General features: G+C 35.9%; 5 protein-coding genes across 5 annotated transcripts; 3 read left to right on the forward strand and 2 right to left on the reverse strand.

The window, feature by feature from the left end:
• The first annotated feature begins 134 nt into the window (after positions 1-134).
• LOC129568870 (zinc finger protein 227-like) lies at positions 135-4,014 on the forward strand. The gene is made up of 2 exons (XM_055447198.1): positions 135-1,802; positions 2,241-4,014. Exons 1-2 carry the CDS (start codon positions 268-270, stop codon positions 4,012-4,014), a joined length of 3,309 nt encoding a protein of 1,102 aa, XP_055303173.1. The 5' UTR covers positions 135-267.
• LOC129568871 (uncharacterized) lies at positions 4,011-16,042 on the forward strand. Its single transcript, XM_055447199.1, has 3 exons — positions 4,011-6,694; positions 8,878-9,245; positions 12,365-16,042. Exons 1-3 carry the CDS (start codon positions 5,320-5,322, stop codon positions 15,221-15,223), a joined length of 4,602 nt encoding a protein of 1,533 aa, XP_055303174.1. The 5' UTR covers positions 4,011-5,319; the 3' UTR covers positions 15,224-16,042.
• Positions 8,628-11,079, forward strand: LOC129568936 (zinc finger protein 91-like). The gene has a single exon (XM_055447277.1). It carries the CDS (start codon positions 8,754-8,756, stop codon positions 10,032-10,034), a length of 1,281 nt encoding a protein of 426 aa, XP_055303252.1. The 5' UTR covers positions 8,628-8,753; the 3' UTR covers positions 10,035-11,079.
• Positions 16,043-17,278: 1,236 nt separating the features above from the next.
• Positions 17,279-19,666, reverse strand: LOC129568891 (zinc finger protein 652-B-like). Its single transcript, XM_055447220.1, has 2 exons — positions 18,774-19,666; positions 17,279-18,591 (listed from the first exon to the last, which is right to left on the reverse strand). The coding sequence occupies exons 1-2, from the start codon at positions 19,545-19,547 to the stop codon at positions 18,256-18,258; spliced, it is 1,110 nt and encodes a 369-aa protein (XP_055303195.1). The 5' UTR covers positions 19,548-19,666; the 3' UTR covers positions 17,279-18,255.
• Positions 19,667-20,065: 399 nt separating this feature from the next.
• On the reverse strand, positions 20,066-21,652 carry LOC129568892 (phosphoglycerate mutase 2). The gene is made up of 2 exons (XM_055447221.1): positions 21,427-21,652; positions 20,066-20,883 (listed from the first exon to the last, which is right to left on the reverse strand). Exons 1-2 carry the CDS (start codon positions 21,527-21,529, stop codon positions 20,219-20,221), a joined length of 768 nt encoding a protein of 255 aa, XP_055303196.1. The 5' UTR covers positions 21,530-21,652; the 3' UTR covers positions 20,066-20,218.
• Positions 21,653-23,417: the final 1,765 nt, after the last annotated feature.

Raw genomic sequence — 23,417 nt, forward strand, 5'->3', positions numbered from 1 at the left:
CTTCGAAATTCCAATTTCGATTCGGTCGGCTCGACTGGAACATTCGATATTTTTGACAGTTCATTGTTACTTGCAAAGAAACAAAAACATTTGGCACAGAACACCACAAGCCGATGGACAAAAAACACCAAAAAAAGTAAATTAAATGTGGAAAAAAAAAATATTCGATTAAAAGAAAGACACAAAGCCGGAAAAAATTCATTATTCCATCTGAATCCATTAGATGGCCTGATTTTTGTCGTCGTACGTACTAAATTCTCCTCCAAAATGTGTTTTACAATCGGCCAAATTGAGCGAGCGTGTGGATTATTGGTGCTGACCGAGTTCAACACATTCGTTTACTGCTGCAAAAATTGTCAGTGTGAATTTGAATCCGGGCCCAATTTGGAGGTGCACATTTTGTCAGAGCATCAAGATGATAAAGGAGCGGTATTTGTGAATGGTAACGTTTTGGTGGATAATTGTAGCTTCGAGCCAACACCAATTGAACTCGACGCATCAAAAGTAAAAATTGAGCAATTTGAATCGAATGTTGAAGAGTCAGATGTGCTAAATGTGGAAGAATCATGTGTTGAATATGCCAAACCGTTTTCAGTTTCGTTGGCGAATGCACATTTTGATATTGGCTGCAACAGCGTTGAGAAGACAAATAAAACAATAGTATCGTTTCATCAAGAACAACCACAAGATGCAGTGAATTCGGAAGAAAAAATGATTTTAGTGGCAAATGGAACAGTCGAAATTGAATCAGTTGGCCACAGTTCTTTGCAAACAGCACATGATGTGTCAATGCCACAGAAACGATCACGAGGTCGTCCACCGGGACTGAAAAGACAGAAAATTGAAGTAAAACCACACAAACCAAGAGGTCGTCCAGCTGGAACGAAGAATAAGCAAACCATCATCAATGAAGCGATCAAAGCAATGACACCGAAACGATCAGTTGGACGCCCGCCCAACACGTTAGAAATGAGCAACCGGAGGTTTTATTGTGACATGTGCGCTGACATATCATTCAAATATAAACAGGGGTTATTAAGACACATGACTCTCCGTCATATACGTCCGCCTGGAACAGAGAATCCCATCGAAAAGTTAGAAAATAGCAACCAAAGATTTTACTGTGACATGTGCCCGGAATTATCATTTAAACAAAAAACGGGTATGAAAAAACACATGACTCGCCGTCATATACGTAAAGATATTGCAGAAAAGTTGAAGCAATGTGAAATTTGTCACAAATTTCCACGGATAAGCTATGAGCATCACATGAAAATAAAGCACTCGGAACTGCAATTTAAATGCGACATTTGTGATGCAGTTTTTAGACAAAACACATCTCGAGTCATTCATATGCGAAAACACACTGGCGAAAAGCCATATCTCTGCTCCATCTGCGGCAAAGCATTCGCTTCAAATATGAGACGTTTCATTCATGAAAGAGGCGTGCATAGTACAGTCCATAAACATCCATGCTCCTATTGCGAAAAAACGTTTGACACACGACAACGTCTTCAAGACCATGTCAACGCAATTCATACGAAGATACGGCCGTACTCATGTGACGTTTGTAATAAAAATTTCTCTACAAAGGACTCACTACGTATACACAAAGCTAGTCACGGGGAAGCAAAGCTTAAGTGCAGATATTGTGAAACTGCCTTTAAAACAAGAACCAGTCGATGGCGACACGAAATGGTCTATCATAGGAAAGTAGTTATGGTCGATGGCAAATTTATGAACATGTACAAAAAAAGTGATCGAATGAAGATGGAAATGCTGACGAAGAAAGATCAGGGATAAGAAGTGAAAATTGGATGAAGATGGAATTCCTCATGAACCGAGAACAGGCACAACAATGATGAATTCGGCAAACAGTAAATGGAACCTACTTCGTTTAGCTCATCGATTTTGATTAAGATAGGAAACTTTTTGTTTGGATTAAGGACGACAATTACAATTTGATTAAGAAGAAACTTTTATTCATTAGAAAAATTTACAAAAAAAATAAAATCCGAATAACAATGAAAATGTGGAAAAATGGCTGTTTTCTAATTGAATAGAAAAAAAAATGAATTTCAATATTTTGTTTATGTCCAAAATACTCAAGTTATTTTGTTTATATTTAATTTCCCTTATTTCGACCGCTGAACTCTTTGGAAAGCCGATTATTTCGATTTCGAATTTGACATTCCTTTCGAAATTCCAATTTTGACTAGAAATTTCGATACTTTTGACAGTTCATTGGCATTTCCAATGGAAAATAAACAATCAAGCACAAAACATCACAAGCCGATAGACAAAAAACACCAAAAAAGTAAATTAAATGTGGGAAAAATAAATATTCGATTAAAAGAAAGACACAAAGCCGGAAAAAATTCATTATTCCATCTGAATCCATTGGATGGTTTGATTTTTGTCGATACACGTACTAAATTCCGCCTCAAAATGTGTTTCACAATCGACCAAATTGAGCGAGCGTGTGGATTATTGGTGCTGACCGAGTTCAACACATTCGTTTACTGCTGCAAAAGTTGTCAGTGTGAATTTGAGTCTGGATCCAATTTAGAAGTGCACATTTTGTCGGAGCATCAAGACGATATGGAAACAATTTTCGAGAATAGTGAAGTTTTTGTGGAAAGTTTTAATCCATATGCATCGAATCCGGCGATATCAGAATATGGAATTTGGCCAACCAATGTCAAAGTTGAACAAACCGATGTAGAAGAATTGAATGAGTCAAAATTGCTTCAATCGAGTGAAGCATATGTCGAAGAATCCAGTAATGACGACACACCATTGGCTGATTTGTTGGGGAATCACGGTATCGACAACGTAAACAGCAGTGATGAGTCAATCAAAGCTAACGACGAATTGTCAATTGTGAAAAAACGAAGAGGACAACCGGTTGGATGGAGACAAAGGCGATACAGTGACGAAGCATTCACACCTGAAAAAAAGAAAGCTGGCACAAAACGAGCGCCTGGTCGACCACCAGGAGCAAAAAATAAGAACTACGACGATGCATTGGAAACGAAATACGCAATAAATGACGATGCGAAACCCCGGATCAAAAGAGCTGGTCGGCCAACCACCGGTCAATTCTACTGTGAAATGTGTCCGGATCTAACGTTCGATGGAAAAATGAATCTGACCAGACACATGCACCGCTGTCACGTTCTGCAAAAGCGAAAATGTGAAATATGCAACAAAATTACAAGAAAAGGCTACGAAAGACATATGAAAAAGTGTCATCCGAAAGAAGCAGGTAGAAAGCAACGAATTAGTCGTCCAGTTGGATCGAAAAATCGTAACTACGCACGAGATGACATCAAAAATTACCATATCATAGATAACAAAGTGGAAAGCATGACCAAAAGAGGTGGTCGGCCTACGATTGGCATATTCTACTGTGAGATGTGTCCGGATCTAACGTTTGACGGTAAAATGAATCTCAAAAAGCACATGTTTCGCTGTCATATACTACAAAAGTGGTGTAAAATATGCAAGTATCGTCCAAGACAGAGCTACGAACGACACATGCTTAAGCATCATCCGAATCAACCGCACACATGCCACATATGTAACGCCATTTTCAAAGGTCAGCCGAGCCTAAAGGCCCATTTGCGTTTACATACAGGCGAAAAACCTTATCTATGTGCCACATGCGGCAAATCATTCACCACACATGCACTGTATCGCAACCATGAAGTTAGAGTACACAGAAATATAAGGAAATATAAGTGTCAACATTGCAGTAGCTCATTCCATGTTCGCTACCGACTTCAAGATCATATGAACGCATTTCACACAATGGAAAAGCCACATCAGTGCGATATATGTGGAAAAGGTTTCGCTTCTAGAACCTATGCACGTATCCATCGAATTACACATGGCGAGAAAGAGTTGCAATGTCGATACTGTGATAAAATGTTCAAACTCGCAGGAAATCGACTGAAGCATGAAACATCGATGCATAACATTGTTATAACATATACGAAAACCGGCAATTGATTTGAATACTACACTTTATTGGATCCATTCTTCATTGGATAAAAATTCGATTTGTGCAAAATTCATTTTTTGACCAAGATTTGAGTGTTTCCATTTTGGAGCAGTTTTTTGATAGCCGATTACACAAAAAAATTGTTTGTACAATGTACATAAAAAAAAAAGTAAAAGCACTACATTTAACAACATAAAATTTACAATTGAAAACGCCCTTCTCGAAATCATTTCGGCACATTTGATCAATTAACCCAATCAAAGCGATGGTTCCATATGGAACAGTTTTTGAATATGTTCTGCAAGAACACGTAAATTGGTCAATTTTTATTTCGTTTCTCGTCTAATGACGTTTTTATGACAGAAAAAAGTTGAATCTATCATAAAATATATAATTTATACCATTTGGTTCGGCACAATATGAAATAGGGCATTTTGCATTTCGGCAAAGAAAATTTAGGGGGCAACACATGGGAATGAATCGGAAAATTTTCAAACAACTCGATTATTATTTTATTTCGGAATGAAGTTTTAAAGCCAAGCATGTACAGATACATATCTTTTGATCTCAAAATTAACATTGACAACAGAAAACATGAAAAAAACAATCTTTCCATGGTTTTTCTTGTGTTTGTATTGAAAAAATACGTCGTGACGAAATCAAGGTTTTCCACGGAAAATCTTATGAATTTTCAATCGGTCGCATTATAATCCAAAAGTATGCATGCTCACCTTTATCAAAGATTTAAAATTGAATAGATTTTTTTATATTTTGTTTGCATTTAAGACAAATTTTTAGAACTTTGCAGGAAAAAATTGAAAAAAGAGATCACGGCTTTGAATGGGTTAACAAAAAATGATTATCATTGTATTTTATTGTAATGAATGAATGAGAAACATGTGTATAAGCCAAAAATTTCTTATTAAAATATATAAAATTCAAATGTTTCATTTCTCTCCTTAAGTGCTCAAGTAACATTGTTTGTATTCATTTTCCCTTATTTCGACCGCTGAACTCTTTGGAAAGCCGATTATTTCGATTTCGAATGTGACATTCCTTTCGAAATTCCCATTTCGACTGGAACATTCGATACTTTTGACAGCTCATATTGTCATTTCCAATGGAAAATAAACAATCAAGCACAAAACATCACAAGCCGATAGATAAAAAACACCAAAAATATAAATTAAATGTGAATCGAATGAATATTTGAGTAAAAGAGCGACACAAAGCCGGAAAAAATTCATTATTCTATCTGAATCCATTAGATGGCCTGATTTTTGTCGACGCACGTACTAAATTCTCCTCCAAAAATGTGTTTCACAATCGACCAAATTGAGCGAGCGTGTGGACTTTTGCTGCTGACCGAATTCAACACCTTTGTTTACTGCTGCAAAAGTTGTAAGTGTGAATTTGAGTCGGGATCCAATTTAGAGGTGCACATTCTGTCAAAACATCAAGACGATATGGAAGCAATTTTCGAGAATAGTGAAGTTTTTGTGGATAATTTTGATGCATCGAGATACGAAATTGGGCCATCAGATGTTAAATTTGAGCAAATCGGATCAAATTGTGACGAACCAAATGGCGATGAGCTGGATGAAGAAAGTTTCACTAAATCGTGTGAACCGAATCAACAAAAAATAGAAGTTGAACAATTTGATTCAAATAATGAAGTATCAAATGAACGAGACGAAAAATTAAATGAACCAATATTGCTTGAATCGAGTGATGAAGATGACACACCATTGGCTGATTTGGTGGCGGATCATGGTTTCGACAATGTGAACAGCAGTGATGAGTCAACTAAAGCAAACGACGATGTGTCAATTGTGAAAAAACGAAGAGGACGACCGATTGGATGGAGAAAAAGAAGAGATAGCAACGAAGCATTGACACAAAAAATTATTGCTGGTACAAAACGACCACCTGGTCGACCACCAGGAGCAAAAAATAAGAACTATGACAGTGATATGGTGACAAAATACGCTATAAATGACAATACGAAACTCTCGAACAAAAAAGGTGGTCGGCCAACCACCGGTCTATTCTACTGTGAAATGTGTCCGGATCTAATGTTCGATGGTAAAATGAATCTCACCAGACACATGCACCGCTGTCACGTTCTGCAAAAGCGAAAATGTGAAATATGCAACAAAATCCCAAGAAAAGGCTACGAAAGACACATGAAAAAGTTTCATACCGTTCAACCGCTGCACAATTGCGATTTATGCGATGCCACATTCAAAACTTCCATCAGTCTAGTCAATCATAAGCTCCATCACAAAGGAGAAAAACCATTCCTCTGTGAAAACTGTGGCAAAGCATTTGTTTCTCAGCAGTTATATCGTGATCACAAACGTATAAAACACATCGATGCACGCAAACATCCATGTAAACAGTGCGATCGTGCATTCTATAAACGATTTCGACTTCGTGATCATATTATTGCATTCCACACAACGGAAAGGCCACACATTTGTGAGATATGCGCCAAAAGTTTTAAATCGAGAAGCTATTTGCGTGTTCATAAATTGACACATGGCGAAAAGGCGTTGAAGTGTCGTTATTGTGATCGAATGTTTAAACTCTCGGAAAATAGACACAAACATGAAGTTTCAATTCATAAAATTGAGAAATTAAATAGTGACACGAGTCAACGAAACTGGAACCAATGTCGGAGGAAAAGCACCGACTGAATACTAACGAAATTTGGAGCACAATCGATGGGGAAAAGATCAAGGAAAATAGAATTGAAATTGAAAAGTCTCCAAAGACTTCAAAAATTCTCTGCAGAAAATATTTTTTTTGTGAAAATTCTCTACTTCTTCATCTATCAAAAATATTCAGTTCAAAAAGATATTTCAAGTATTAAACAGTATAACACATCGGTCAATAAGTCCCGAGCCTAACCACCAAGTGGCAACACTAATGTCAAACCCATATCATTTTCGAAAACTACAACCTTTTTTAGGAATCCAGTCAAAATTTGAGCCAAATCCGACCATCAGTTTGCTAGTTACAGCTATACGAGAGAAAGACTCCCGAAAATGCTTCAATTTTGCCGTTAAAACGGTATAACTTTCTTCTGATGCATTGTATTCAAGTATATTCATGTGGAGAGTTCAGAGAATGACCAGACCTAAAAAATACAATGGTTAGTGAAGCAGTTTGAAACCAATTTCGTTCAATTATATCACCATATAAACAGTTCTTTGACCTGGATGAAACTCGCATTTGAACAACATAGTTTTCTTCGCCAAATTTGCTATGTTTTATCAAGATTTGACATTCGGATAGGTCTAAAATGATGCATAAGTGACTTTTCATGTTGTTTTATATCTTTCCCACTGGTTCGCGAATATTTTTCTATACCTAAATCCACTAATAATGCCCGAACTCATATTTTGCGACCTTGGTCGCTACAAACCGTTTTTGGCGATTTCTACCCGCAATTTATAGATCGAATCTATTCAAATGAACTCAAAATACATTAATTCTAATATATAAAGGCAAAACCCTATTCAAATTTTACTTATACAGCTCCAAACGGGCTTCGAATCCCCAAAAAACTGTTCTATCTACTCCATATCCAAAAACGCGGCAAGGCTTTTTCGATTGAGTATTTCATATGCATATATCCATGCAAAGTTGTAACTATAGCTTGAGTTAGTTGCCCTATGGCCTTAGCAAATCTATGAACTATCACATTTGAGAATTCCGATATCACTTAACGGATTTTGGCAATGATTTCTTCCAAAACCACATATTTTGAACAATTTGGAGGCTTATCGACAAAATCGCTCTTATGGCTATGCATAAATTCAATTCTTCCATATCTAATGATTGATTTCGAAAGCCTAAGGATGCCATAAACTAATCATAGTATGGGTTTGGTACTCCTGCTCGTTTTTCTTCTGGAATACATGTGTCAAATCGAGAGGAGAAATGCAGTTTTTCCATGATTTTGGAAAATTGGAAAATTGCTTCATTTAAAGTGCTGTAATTAGCGAACTGATGGTCGGATTTGGCTCAAATTTTGACTGGATTCCTAAAAAAGGTTGTAGTTTTCGAAAATGATATGGGTTTGACATTAGTGTTGCCACTTGGTGGTTAGGCTCGGGACTTATTGACCGATGTGTTATTTAAGACTTAAATTTTAAGTCCTGCTAAAAACCACTATAAAACAAGAAAAAGTCGCTTATATACATCGTACAAGTTTTAATATTTGTAAATAGCTTAAAGATTACGCATTTGCAATAAAAAGTCCAAAAAAACATTTTTATTTGAAGGAAAAAATCATTTTTATGTCGTTTTTTACTGTCTCTTTGTTGCATGTATTCCATCAATAAATTGATGTGATGATAATGCCAATTCCAATTCCAATTCCAATTTCTAATTCATGTTTAAATCACATAAATCATTTTGTTTATATCCATTTTCCCTTGTTTCGATAGATGAACTCTTTGGAAAGCCGATTATTTCGATTTCCTTTCGAAATTCCCATTTCGACTGGAACATTCATTACTTTTGACAGCTCATATTGTCATTTCCAATGGAAAATAAACAATTGAGCACAAAACAACACAAGCCTACAGACAAAAAACACCAAAAAAGTAAATTAAATATAAATCGAATGAATATTTGAGTAAAAGAAAGACACAAAGTCGAAAAAAATTAAGAATTTCATCTGAATCCATTAGATGGAGTGATTTTTGTCGATAAACATACTAAATTCCACCTCAAAATGTGTTTTACAATCGATCAAATTGAGCGAGCGTGTGGATTATTGTTGCTGACCGAATTCAACCGATTCGTATACTGTTGCAAAACTTGCCATTGTGAATTTGAGACGGGATCCAATTTGGAAGTGCACATTCTGACGGAGCATCAGGACTGTAAAGGAGCTGTATTTGAGAATGGTGAAATTTTTGTGGACAGCATTGATGCATCGGTTTATGAAGCTGGGCCGACGAAAGTAGAAATTGAGCGAATCGATGAAAATGTTGAAGAATGGAGTGAATTAAACGTCATTGAACCGGATAAACCGAATTTCAATGAAGGGAACAAAGCAAAATTGCTTGAATCGAGTGAAGCATATGTCGAAGAATCCAGTAATGACGACACACCATTGGCTGATTTGTTGGGGAATCACGGTATCGACAATGTGAACAGCAGTGATGAGTCAGCAAAAGCGGGCGATAAAGTATCAATTGTGAAAAAACAAAGAGGACAACCGGTTGGATGGAGGAAAAGGAGAGATAGCAACGAAACATACACACCCGGAACGAAAAAAACATGCAAAAAACGACCGTCTGTAGCACGGAATAAGAACAATGATGTGGTAAACAAATATGGTATAAATGACGATGCGAAACTCCCGATCAGAAAAACCGGTCGGCCAATCACCGGTGTATTCTATTGTGAAATGTGCCCGGATCTGACATTCAATGGCAAAATGAATCTCACCAGACACATGCAGCGCTGTCACATATCGCAAAAGAAAAAATGTGAACTATGCGACAAAGTCATACGCAAAGGCTACGAAAGACACATGAAAAAGTTTCATACCGTTAAACCAGTCCACAAATGCGATTTGTGTGGATTGGTATTTAAATTTTCGAATGGTCTAGCCATACATATTCTCAACCATAAAAAAGAAAGGCCGTATTTGTGCGCCACCTGCGGCATGTCATTTGTTTCACATGAATTATGTCGCCGACATGAAACCAGCACACACAGTAATGTACCAAAATATCCATGTGAACAATGCGATCGTGCATTTCATCGTCGATATCGACTTCGTGATCATATTAATGCATTTCACACCAAGCAACGGCCACACATTTGCGAGATATGCGGCAAGGGTTTCAACTCGGCAAGCTATTTACGTATTCATAAATTGACTCACGGCGAAAAGGCGTTGAAGTGTCGACATTGTGATCGAATGTTTAAACTAGCGGAAAATCGACACAAACACGAAGTGTCTATTCATCAAATTGCGAAAATAAATAGCGGCAACAGGTAGCTGAACAGTATACTATGGCGGAGAAATAGCAACGATTCAATGTCAACTGAAATGGATGAAGTGTTTGAGGAAATAGGCGAAGAGAGATCAAGAGGGATTAAGAGAGACGAATAGAGATGGAATTGAAATTGGAGAGTCATTCGAGACTAAATTGATGCATTTTTTTGCATACATTGTAATATTCGGTGAGTGCCACTATAAAAATATACACACTCATCTCGTGCGTGAGACGCATGGTCACTCATTTAGTGAGTGAGACGCATGCGGATGGGATGAAGCAAAGCGAATGGGAAGCGCGCAACTAGTGCATAGAGTCAATGGGTACTACGTGTTTGTGTTTGTGTCCGTATTCTAACGACAGAGTGACGAATATATGCGCGCTATATCGTTCGTTCATATGGAGTTGCCCGCTCCTCTTTCGTTTTGCTTCATCTCAACCGCGTGCGTCTCACTCACTAAATGAGTGACCATGCGTCTCACGCATTAGATGAGTGTGTATATTTTTTTTAGTGGCACTCGCCGAATATTACAATGTATGTTTTTTTGCAATTTTTTTTTAAACAAAAATCGAAATTAACACAAAATAATTTCTGCCAAAAAAAAAGTTCGCAAAATTCATGCAAATTGATCATAATTACGTAAAAACATAGGGGTATTGCAACGAGCATAAAATATATGTATTTCATCAAGTTTATCAAGCTCTTTCCAAGATTATGCATAGTGTCGAACTTTTGTTCAAGCTCTACCATCTAAATGTACAGTAAAATAGTTTGCAGGCACGACGTAAATGATGGCGTTTTTTCTGGCCGAAAAAGTTGCAATATCCCTTTGAGTAAAAAAGTTTTTAATCCGTTTTCTCTTTCTCTTCTTCTTATCACAAATGTTGAAAGATCAAATAGATCATATATCAAATATTTTAAGCCTTCATATAAGCCATTAACCATTATACAACTTTAAAGAGTCGTTTAAATCCATAAAAAAACAAATTTTTATTTTATGTAAATTGCTCATCAAGATTAACGATCTTCAATAAAAAAAAAAACAACCCAAAAAGAAAATATTCTGCAAATGAAATTATCTTGTGTGTTGTTTCTTTTCATTTTGCCGTCTCAATAATGTTTATCTCACATTGATGTGATGCTAATAAAAGTGTCAAATAAGCGAAATACGCCCGAAAAACTTGTTATTCATTCAATGAATGTAGACAGCAAGACTGCGGTGCACCTGCTAATACCTAAGATACACAAGTATCGCTTCGAATAATCTGTTCACTTGAATCTCTTTTTTTTGTTTTCTCCCGTTCTCTCTTCTTCTCGCCTCTCCTCCCACTTTTCGCGGCGACCGCATCGTGATTGAAATACATATCTCAATCACACAGATATAAATGCGTTTCAATTCGAAGAGATCCACTTCCAACGAGCAAACACATTTAATTCGAACGCTTTGACATTTAATGATCAAAAAACCGTAAAACAAATTAATAGATGAGATTACCAGCAGTGTCTTATCGCAAGCTCAATCAGTCAAAGCAGTCAGTTCAAATATCGTGTTTCATCGTCGAAAATGTACAAAAAGATATTGGGATTTAGTTTTTTAACTTTCCAACTATTTCACAGTTTTTTTTTGCATTGAATGTTAGTTGCTGTTGGCAAATGGTGTGATTATCAAGTTACCACCGGATTGGAATTGTACACACACACACACATTTTGACCGTGCATTTGACCGACGCACACATTTGACAGATTGTCTTAATCGAAGTCTTTGCTAACGATGGCATTTTTATTGATGATTCACATCGTTTTATCCATACATTACGACGACAGTGAAACAGAAAGTATGGAGGTATTGAGGTGGTGAGTGGTGATAGTGAACGGGAGAGTGGAATGGGATTTAAAGTTGTAAAGTTAAAATTGGACAAGACAAGACGAAACTGAAAACGATTCCAAAGGTGAAGATAGTAAAATTCGAGAATAATTATTAACAGTGGATTGAGAATAGTATTCAAGAAGAAATTGAAACTAAAACTTCAGAAAGCCATAAACATAAAAAAAAAGTACTCAAGAAGAGATCGAAGATCGAAGCGAAATCAAAAATACTCGGAAAAAATCGACGATACTTGCAAATCATACCAAATGTAATGTATTGAAAACAAATGAACAAACAAAGTGGTTAAACAAACTCGTTAAAAATGAAGCGAACATAAATCAAAATACTTATAAAGACATTCCAAGCATTGATGGATTGCCGTAGCATGAAATATTGTCAGTTGCTGACATCATTAGCGAAACAAACAACGAACGGTCTTCTGATGCGGAGATTGGAATTTTAGCGCCGAGAAAGAGGAAAAAATCGATCACCAATGACGAGATTGCAACGAAAAGAGAATGTGGTAGATGAAAAGAATGAAACAGAAAACGATGGTCAAAAACAAGAAGAGAAAGGGCAAAAAAGAGACATTGTGGAGGAAATGGTGAAAACGATAGAGAAACCAAATCAAAAGAAAGAGAATGCAAATCAAAAAGCAATAGAGAAGAAGATAAAAAGCGAAGAAGGGGAAGAAGAACGGAAAAAGATGGCAAAAGTGAAAGAAAAACAAAACAAGTTAGAAAGAGAGGAACACGTCATGCAGAAAAAGCACAAAAAGCCACAAAATGTGAATGAAATAAAAAGAAACGTAGAAATAACGAATGCCAAGAGAAGTCGGAATAAAAGTAAAGTCAATGTGAAGTCAGTTGTGACGATTGAAACAGTTCCACAAAGGTCGTTGAGATCAGCGAATAAAAAATCTAGCCGTTGTGAATCAGTTGAACAAAAAAGTGAAGAGTTTAATCGAAGAGTGCTTAGGAAATACCGTTCATGGCCAAAGAATCGGGTGATTCAAAGAAATAAACAGCGGTGTAATAAGAGACCAATCGATCTATTACACGATAGAGATAAAAATGGTGGTCAGACTGCGAAAAACAGTGATGAAAGCCTAAGAAATACCGCGAGTTACCGTATAAAGAGGAATAAAAACGTTAGTGATTCGAGTGAAACTGACTTTGGAATGAAGAAAAATGGTGTAATTGAGCGAGTGATGGCTTGTAAGACCAATCTGTGGATAGAAACATTCACTATAGGCTTTCAAAAAGAGACGAAGTCGAAGTCGAAGAGAAAAGAAAATTCATTCGAAAACGATGAATCAATTGTAAATGACTCTAGCAACGGAACCGAAGAAGAGCACGTGGAAACGGTTTTAAAATCGATGAAAAATCAGCTACCAACGCCACCAAGTACGAAAAAACGTTTCAATGGCGATGAAAGTGACAGTGATTGCAGCATGAACAGTTATACTTCGACTTATGTCTTGACTTCATCTTCGACTTCTTCTTTAAATTTTGCTTCCACTTTTACTTCAACTTGTACCTTGACTTCTGCTTCCATTCACGCTTCAACTAACGGTAATTTTGAATACAGTCACGAGAGCAACAATTCAACGGACATTGATTCCGGGGACAATAGCAAAATTGGTTTATCTGAAGCGAGTTTGGAAATGCAAAACCGAAGCAATAGTTCAATTGCAGTGGAATTTGACAATGATACAAACAAAGTCAAAGAAAGTGAAGAAATGATTCGAAAATCGGTGAATATTGTTCATTCACTGAACGATCTACCTCAAATGCAGGGAAATGAAAGAAATGTTTTTGACTCAGTTAGTGATAGTGATAAAAATACCAGCAAAATTATCGACACCAAATTTATTAACACTAATAGCAATAACGACAGTGGACACAGTAGCGGTGAATCGATTGATATTGATCTTCGTAGCATAAACGACACAATTGAAATCGAATTAAAAAACAATACCGATGATAAGCTGATTGCCTGTTTGGCTGGCATTGATTTGACCAGTTTGAATATTGAGGTGGAAAGTGAAAAAGAGCAAAGTGAAAGAGTATCCAATGAAAATGAAGGGAGATCAATTCAAATTGAAAGAGAATCGATTAAAGATAACTCTAATGCAAATGCACAAAAGCCCAATGAAAATAGCCCAGAAGTGTTAATTGAACGAGTCGATAATACGATTCATCTATCGGAAGAGTTGATCGATTTGAATACAGAAGCCCCGCCTCCAAATCTAATATATTATGTATACCAAATACCGTACGAGTCTATTGAGATGGCGATACAAGTCGGTATTCCTTCTACAAATGATGATCCAGCCATGATTTCGACGAATCAAGCCTCTGTTCCAACGCCGATGCTCACAACTCAAATATTTGAATTGTATGAAGCGGAAATCAGTAACGAAAACCTGCTTGAAACTGATTCAATTGTTGAAGATGGTCGAAATTTAATTTCAAGCGATGGGAACAACGTTGAAACAATTAAAAATTCTACCAAAAACCCAACTGAAGATTTTGTTGGAAAATCTGTAGAAAACTTCGTAAAAAATCCTCTTAAAAATATGACCAAAAACGTCGTCACGAAAAGCACAGTCAAACCACCGCAAAACTTTCCGGCTAAATCGAAAACTTCCATACGAAGAACACAGCGAGGTCGACCGTTAGGTTCAAAAAACCTTAAACCAACAGACGAAAACATATATTCACCGGATATATTCTTCTGTGACATGTGCCCCGATAAGATTTTCAAGAGTAGACTTGGATTAAAGAAGCATATAAATCGGCATCTAACAAATGAGATGCGACAAAAGTGTACGTTATGTGGTCAACAACCTAGAAATTTGGAGAATCACATGAAAATAAAGCATTCAAACGTGCGACATAAATGTGATTTCTGCGAGATATCATTTAAAAGTAAGGAAAATCAAGTTATTCATATTCGTACGCACACAGGGGAACGACCGTACGTTTGTAGCCGGTGTGGTATGACGTTTCGTGCACAAGCGACCTGGCGTAAACACGAAAATCGAGTCCATCGATTTATGAAGAAGCATCGTTGCGAAGACTGTGGTCGATCATTTCATAGTCCATATTTACTTGAGGATCATATTTATGCATTTCATACGGGTCAACGTCCGTACACGTGTGACACATGCGGTAAAAACTTTGCAACCAGACATTATCTACGCACACATAAAATTACACACGGTGAAAAGGTGCACAAGTGTCGGCATTGCGATAAAAAGTTTGCATTGGCCGACAACAGACGGAAGCACGAAAGACGATTTCATAAAATTGAATGAGGAGTTTCATAGAATAGAGAGTGACATGGTTACGAAGACATTTGTTGATGAAATAAAACGACGTCAAATGATCGAATTGAAGATAAAGAATAAATTTTTAAAAAATGAGGAGAAAAAAATCATTTTTTAAAATTCATTATTATTAAAATAACATAGAAAAAGTTTTGTCTGAAGGAAATATCTGAAAAAAAAAACGGAAAATTTTTAAACAAAAGAAAACAAACAGAGAACATTTTGAAAACATGAAAAAAAAATTGAACAAAATATAAATATTCGGAAAAAAAATGTTAATTTGTTTGGAGTCAACTACATTTGTGTACAACCAATTGACACAGATTATTTGTGGGGAAATTACGGCAGTTGTTAATTTTTGTTAAAAAAGGATCAAAAATACAAAATGGTAACAAAAAAAATCGCCGAACAAAGTGAAACATCAATCTGTTATTGGATCAATATGAAGCATGAAATCGTTGGCTACTATTTTATTTACTTTAAGCTTTGTTTCGAAGCGTGACAAGTGTTTCATTTTGTTTCAGCAACAGAACGTTGTATCACTTTGTTCGTCGACACGCTCAATGTACTGTTTTGAAAAAATATGCATGATTTGATACAGTTTTGTGCGAGTGCAACATAAATTCTGTTCGCTTGAAAGTGAATCGTGAAATATCGGCTGACTATAGAAATTGTGTTTCACTTTAATTGAAACCAAAATGTTTGATACACTTTTGAGTCCATTGGTATGATGATTCATTTTAATGGTGGTTTTGGTCGTGATTTGTCTATGAAGTGAAAATTAACTGATAAGGAGCGCGAATTTCGATGTGCCGATAATACCAATAGAGCAGAAAAAAATACTATATGAAAATCGAAAAAAATTTAAACTTTTTTTTTCGACCTTTGCCTATTTCGGATCGTCTACATGGGAAGTTTGTATGAAATCCTCGGAACGCGGGTTCACGCCGCTGTGAATACATTGGTTTATATAGTGAACTCTATACATTGCCAAAACACGCACAACACCCATTCTATTTCGCTCACACTTACGTGCAATTTTTACCCGTATAACAAAGTAGTCTGCTTCACTGTTAAAAAGATGTGCGGAGTAAAGAAACAAGAACGTGCATGTTTTAGCAACGTTAAAGTGCACGTAAGTGTGAGCGAAATAGAATGGGTGTTGTGTTAAAATGAATCATCATACCAATGGACTCAAAACTGTATCAAATCATGCATATTTTTCCAAAACAGTACATTGAGCGCGTCGCCGAACAAAGTGATACAACGTTCTGTTACTGAAACAAAATGAAACACTTGCCGCGCTTCGAAACAAAGCGCAACGTAAATAAAATAGAAGCCAACGATTTCATGCTTCATATTGATCCAAGAACAGATTGATGTTTCACTTTGTTCGGCGATTTTTTTGCGTTTCGTATTCATCGGCGAAGAGTCAATACGTTCTTTTTATGCTCAGGGGTTCAATTTAGATGTAGACACAAAACACAGGGTCAAATTTATAGCACAATAACAATATATCTAGGGGTTTCACGCAAACTCGAAGGCCGAAGATTTTACTAAATAGCTGGAAATAAAATCATTTTATGTGTAAACTATAGATATTGCTTCTTTTTATTCATAAACTCGAATTTTTTAGAATTTTTTGAATCTAAAAATTCTGGAAGTGGTTTTTGGTGGATCCTCAGGAGTGTTCAAAACCGCTCCTGGTTCTGGAAATGGATCCTCAGGATGGACCAGGGCATTGTCAAACCCAGTCTGATCCATCCTGAAGATCCACCAAAACCCACTTCCAGAACCGGGAGCAGTTTTGAACGATCCTGAGGATCCTCCAAAAGTCACTTCCAGAACATAATTTTCAAGGCGAATGTTGAAATATTTCGAAATAATACGGATTTTGGTGAATACCAGAGAATGTGAGAGAAAAGAGAGAAATATTGAAATATTAGATGAATTTTAAGTTGCGTGAAACCCCTAGCAATATATTTTTTCATATTCGAACTGATGATCGAAATATGATCATTGAATCAAGGGAGATTTGTGGAACTCAATGGAATTTAATTTTATTTAATTTTTTATTTAATTTTAATAATAATAATTTATTGCCCTGTTCAGTATTAGACAATCCAGTGTAACATTCATTTTTTTTAATTAATCGGCTATTTTGTAATTTTTCTTTTTTCATCCCATGAGTTTTTTTGTTACATTCAAATTAAATTCAACATATGTTTAATTTAAAAAAATTTAAAATTTAAAATTCAAAATATGATTAATTGTTAATTAATTAATAAAATTAATTGTTTCAGAATATTTTTTTATACTTTAATTTTGACACAATTTAATTTAAACACAATATGTTGTTCAAAGCAAAAAAAAAAAGCAAATGAAAAAAGTGTTCAATTTTTTGTTAAATGTTTTTTTTTTTATCTCAACTGAATAAAATCAGTCTAAAAATAAATTGAAATAAAATCCAGAAATAATCAAATAAAGCTGTGTACGTTCATTTCTAAATCAAATTGCCTTAAAGCCTAAATAAACACTGTTCAATTGAATAAATTCCATGTCAAAATTGATTAAATCAATTTTTTGTTGCACTTTCTTACTTGTCATTGACAATTTGCCAAAAAAAAATTATCGTAAAGAATGGTCGTGAAGACAGTCATAGAAGTCTGTTTGAAAGAATGTCGCTTTTAACTAGTAGAAATAGGTCAATATTACATTTATTGTTTACGTTGTCAATTTTTTTTTGTATAAATTTGATGGTGGAATTCCGTTTCTATGCAGCATTGGAGACTTTTATTAAAGTCACATAGGCCATTGGCTATGGTCTATGCTTTAATTTCTTATTAAAATTTCATTATTTTTGTAATTTATCAACGAAATCCTGTGCTGAAATTCCCTATTTCGTAATTGTCCAAATAGAATTTAAACAAATATCTATTTTTCGACTCTGTTAGTGAGGTGCCGTCTATTCATTAGAACTATAGTTCACAATTATGTTAAATATCATAGATCCATTTAATTTAAATAGCTCCATGGTTCCGTATTTCATGGCCCCTTCGACCTGATGTGGTGGCAAATTTCTGATCACAAAATTTACACTGGAATCGTTTTTCACCGTGGCTCAGCATGTGTTGGTGAAGATGCTTTCTGGTGCCAAATCGTCGTTCGCACACTTCGCACGGGTACATTTTCTGGTTGAGATGATGCAAATTGATGTGGTCCCGTAGTTCGTAGAGCTGTCGATAGGCATTTCCACATCGATCACATTTGTGTGGCTTCAAGTGCAAGTGATATCGGTTCATGTGTGCATTTAGAACGCTTTGTGCATGGTAGCTTCGGCCGCATAAGTGGCAAATCTGGGGAGAAAGAGGATTTTTTTTTCAAATTTTTTGGCTTTATTTTCTTTTTATATTTGAAAAAAAATTGAGTGAATTTGACGGTTAACACTTGCGATCTCAACTAATTTCGATTTCTACCAAGTCAATTCTTCTAATTGTACTAATTCAACGTCAAAACCAATCCCTCAAATCCAACTTACGTATGGTTTTTCGCCGGTGTGTTGCCGTACATGTGTGTCTCGATGAACTTTCTGTTTGAATGTCGCTTCGCAAAAGTCGCACTTAAACGGTCGTTCAGTCGAGTGGAAAGTTTTTAAATGGATCTTCATATCGCGAATGTGTTTGCCACATAGTGTGCACAACGTTGGGCTGAGTGGTCGTTTCGTCGGTTTCTTTTTCTTAACGTGTCCGGCAATCATGTGTTGTTTAATGCGAGCGAGTGATGTAAACACGCGTGAGCATATTTCACAATGGTATGTTTTTTTCATCGATTCTTTTGTAACTTTCACAACTTTTTTTGTGGCTTTTTTCTTGGTTGCCGGCGTAAAAAAGTCTTCATCCGATGATGATTCGTTTTGGAATTCAAACGAATTAAAATCATCGCCTAATGGTTCAACAGGATCGGTGTCACTCTCTTTTTCGTCCATTGTTACCTCGAGTTTCTGTGATTCAAACGGCAAATAAATGGCCATCTCCTCTTTTGTACTGTTGTCCAATGGGATTCCCTCATTTTTGACATTTTCTGGTGGTGAATAACTCGGCGGATATACTTCAATCGGTTCCAAATCAATGGCCAACTCCTGATTTGTGGCCGCTTCATTCTCCTCTTTCACATCATGACCGACCGTGTGCTGCTCCAAATCATTACTCGCACTAAACTCTTCGTCACATCGACTGCAACTGTAAATGAATTCATTTAAATCATTTTTAAACAGAAATCCATACGGCTTTCGACTCGCTACATCGATACACATGGTCTCGGGCGGTGAATTTTTTCACTACTTTTCAGCAAACACAACTCTTTTTTTTCTCTCGTCACAATAAACAAAACACCTTTTCTTTGTTGACGCTCCGACTTTTTGTTCCAGTGTATCTGTCAAAGTGACAGATTGGAAGGCAGGCGAAATAGTGGAAATTGGAATGACCATTCGAAATGGCATTGGAAGCATTGGAAGTTGAATTGGAAATTTGAACCGAATGATTTCGAGTTTGAATTTGAAGAATAGTTGAGATCGAACCATTCAATTGACACAGAGTATGAGATAAAAGGTAATGTTTAAATAGCGAGAGTTTCGAGATTTCGAGATTTCTATCAATTGTGTGTGTGTGACCTTCAAAATCAACGAAAATTTCTTCATTCTTATCAGCAATTACCTTGAGAATCACTCGGAAATCACAAACTTATAAAACTTTTTTCCTCAAATAAAATTCTCTCTTCGAAAATAATCATCGTGTCGACATAGTTTTGTCTTATCAAACGAAATTCAATTGGTTTTGGTTGTGAATAAATGACACATTTTTTTATTGATAAATACTCTTATTCTTACAGAATGATAAATAATGTAACATTTTTTTTGTTTTGGGTTGCTTGAAGCGGCAATTTGATAATGAACCAAATTGGATGTTGTTGATTAGATTTGTTGCTCTACTTGGCTTTGCCTTGAGCAGCAACGCTTTCGATGGCTTTGCGAACGGTTTCTTCGTCGCCTAAGAATTGCATTGACACAACGGGCTTTAAGTTTTCGTCCAATTCGTAGACGAATGGAATGCCAGTTGGTAGATTCAATCCCATAATAGCTTCATCGGACAAATTGTCCAAATGCTTGACGATACCGCGCAAGCTGTTACCGTGAGCAGCGATAATGATTTTCTTGCCGTCTTTCAATTGTGGTACGATGACATCGTTCCAGTATGGAAGTGTACGAGCAATGGTCAATTTGAGTGATTCGAATTTGGGGAATTCTTCTGGTTTTGGATCACCAGCGTAACGTGGATCCTTGGTGATGGCATCATTGTATGGATGATCGGCTTCCATTGGTGGTGGTGGAATGTCAAAACTACGGCGCCAAATTTGCACTTGTTCTTCACCGTATTTTGCGGCCGTCTCGGATTTGTTCAATCCGGTCAAACCACCGTAGTGACGTTCGTTCAAGCGCCAAGTTTTGCTGATTGGGATTCCCGTTTGGCCGGATTGCTCCAAAATTGAGGCCAACGTGTTTTGGGCACGGGTCAACAACGATGTATGGGCCACATCGAATTTCAAACCAGCCTCTTTGATGGCTTTGCCAGCGGCCAATGCTTCTTCTTTGCCTGTAATTACGAAAAATTGCGTTAGAATTGTGAAATTTGGATCGGAATGAACGATTTTCTAGGTGAAAATTTGGATTTTAATGGAAATTGAGAGTTTTTGAAAGAGAATGAATGAATTCTGTGTAATAATCGAAGATTTTTGATCAAAACATTGAAATTTCTGAACAAAATCTGCCAAATGATGAATGAAAATGTCACAAAATTGAATGAACGTTGTCAGTTTTCGGTTGAAAATTACACATTTTTGAAAGAAACCGCGTCTTTTTATATAAAAATCTCAACCAAATGAATAAAAATGGTCAATTTTTGTGATTGACACAAAACTAACGAATTCGCTAATGTTAATCATCATTTTTTCAATAAAAATTACAAACTTCTAACTGAAAACCAAATTTTTTTTTCATTTTTTCAACAAATCATTCCCATTTTTCACTTTTAATTGAGTTGACACATTATAATTTGACGGCAATTCGAATGATTCAATCGCCGAACATTATTATGTAAGTGTAATTTATTGCAGTACAATGTCAATGAATTTCATACCTTTGTCGCTCAAGTTGGCATCGAACCAGCCGCAGAACAAATTCTTTTGGTTCCATTCCGATTCGCCGTGACGAACCATCACAATCTTATATTTTCCAGCCATTCTAAATATTCGTTTTATTTTTGCGGATTTTACAAAATCAACGTGAGCAAAAATGCAAATTGCGAGCACAACACTGACTGACGGCTTCACACAGACTGCGAGCTATTCGACTGACCTTCATACACTTTAGGTCATATCTGTCGGCGTTAAGTCATCGATTACCGTGAAGATGGTTAGCACACGAAATATTTGTTCCGTTTCCCTATTGACAAAAAAAATATCCCAAATCGAATTCTAACTGGCAATATCGCTTTGAATATTTGAATGTTGAAACTGGGAATGGAATTGTATGATTTAATGGAAACATTCGTGTGATTTTGATACAGAAATAATTGTTTGAATGTTCATGACGAGTATTTTATATTAAATTAACATTCAAACAATAAATTTCTCTTAAAATGAATCAACTTACCAGATCGCCGTTAAGTCAGCAGAAAATGCATTTATTGTCATCACTGCGCTTATTATTTATATCTAGTGTTAGCCGTCGAACACTTTCGAACGCTTGTTCGTTCGTTCGACATGGTTTTAAAAAAAGGTTTTGTCCGTTCGTTCGTTCGACAATTTAAAAAAAATATTTTTTGTTCGTTCGTTCGTTTGACATTCATTTTGTTCGATGTTTGGCCTAAAGTTGTACAACAAAAATGAAGACCAATTTGGTGACTATCTGTTCTGTTGCACTTCTAAGTGTAATTTTGACTCAGTACAATGTATTTGGAGATAGTGTAAGTTAATCCAATCTGGAGCAAGCTTTGGTGATTTAAATCTATTAAAATTTGCTCATAAGTTATAAATATTTCCACAGTCCAGCAGTAGTTCTAGCAGTGATGTTTCACCAAAATGCAAAAATGCTACTCATCCAGTATGTTGAATTAATATGGGAAACAATGTTTGTTGAATGTTATTTATAAAATTGCCCTCGTAAATGATGGGGTTGTGAACTAGCTCATTTGCAGCGAAACCGATTTGTTGAAATGCAGTTTATCAAGAAAAATTCCATAAATTATTTTTACAAAAATGTCTAGTGCAACAACGAAACTAAGTGCTGTGGTAAGTGCGTCAGCGGTGCATGCGTCGATTGCACACTTGCCGGTGGTACTGTAAGCTGGTTCATTTTTTGCGAAATTGGTTGAATTGCAATTTATCATGAAATTCTAATAAATTATTTAAAAAAAATTATTTAGTGCACTACTACTGCTGATTGCTGCGTAGGTTCGTGCCAAAGAAATATATGCACGGATTGCGATGATCTCGGTGTGATTGTAAGTTGTTGTTTTTTTTGAGTAAAACTGGCATGATAAATGCAATCTTTTGAAATACACTCATGAATTATAAATATTTTTCTAGTGCTTATCTACCTCTTTCCCTTGCTGTAGTGGGATGTGCGGCAGTGATATTTGTTGCATAAAAAATGGCCAATCTGTAAGTTGATTCATTTTCAGAGATGCATTTCTTATATATTTCGATTTAATATTTTGAGAGTCCGCTGTGGTGATTTTTATCCAGCAGATTAGAAAAAATGACACACAATTTCATTTATCCATCTTTGAAAACCTTTTATTCGTGTATATGAAGAAAGTTTGGAGCCGATAGGCTTAATTCATAATTATGAAGGTATAATTTTGACGAAATATTTTAAATCATGAAAATACACTTTTTATTTAAACTTAAAATAATATCTGTCTTTAAATTTTATATCACTGACTTGAATCGCCACACTCAAGTCAAGATGAAGAGCAAAATGATGATCGATCTTACATTATAATTATTACATATTAATGAAAAATATTCAGTATGAACTCAACTCACTATTCAAAATAATGAATTGCATACATTTGACCCAGAGCTTAAAATAAGGGTTTTCTTTGATTCACATTTTCTGAAATCG

This window comes from Sitodiplosis mosellana, unplaced genomic scaffold, assembly GCF_009176505.1.
Source record: "Sitodiplosis mosellana isolate CC-2019 unplaced genomic scaffold, AAFC_SMos_1.0 Smas_scaffold_27, whole genome shotgun sequence".
NCBI lineage: Eukaryota > Metazoa > Arthropoda > Insecta > Diptera > Cecidomyiidae > Sitodiplosis > Sitodiplosis mosellana.

Coding starts and splice junctions, on each gene's coding strand:
- LOC129568891 (XM_055447220.1), bottom strand. CDS start 19,547: ATGTGTATCGATGTAGCGAGTCGAAAGCCGTATGGATTTCTGTTTAAA. Junction 18,592..18,773: donor ACACCGGCGAAAAACCATAC/GTAAGTTGGATT, acceptor CTTTCTCCCCAG/ATTTGCCACTTATGCGGCCG.
- LOC129568871 (XM_055447199.1), top strand. CDS start 5,320: ATGTGTTTCACAATCGACCAAATTGAGCGAGCGTGTGGACTTTTGCTG. Junction 6,695..8,877: donor GAACCAATGTCGGAGGAAAA/GCACCGACTGAA, acceptor CCAATTTGGAAG/TGCACATTCTGACGGAGCAT. Junction 9,246..12,364: donor AAAAACAAAGAGGACAACCG/GTTGGATGGAGG, acceptor TTGGAATTTTAG/CGCCGAGAAAGAGGAAAAAA.
- LOC129568892 (XM_055447221.1), bottom strand. CDS start 21,529: ATGGCTGGAAAATATAAGATTGTGATGGTTCGTCACGGCGAATCGGAA. Junction 20,884..21,426: donor TGCCAACTTGAGCGACAAAG/GTATGAAATTCA, acceptor TCGTAATTACAG/GCAAAGAAGAAGCATTGGCC.
- LOC129568936 (XM_055447277.1), top strand. CDS start 8,754: ATGTGTTTTACAATCGATCAAATTGAGCGAGCGTGTGGATTATTGTTG.
- LOC129568870 (XM_055447198.1), top strand. CDS start 268: ATGTGTTTTACAATCGGCCAAATTGAGCGAGCGTGTGGATTATTGGTG. Junction 1,803..2,240: donor ACGAAGAAAGATCAGGGATA/AGAAGTGAAAAT, acceptor TACTTTTGACAG/TTCATTGGCATTTCCAATGG.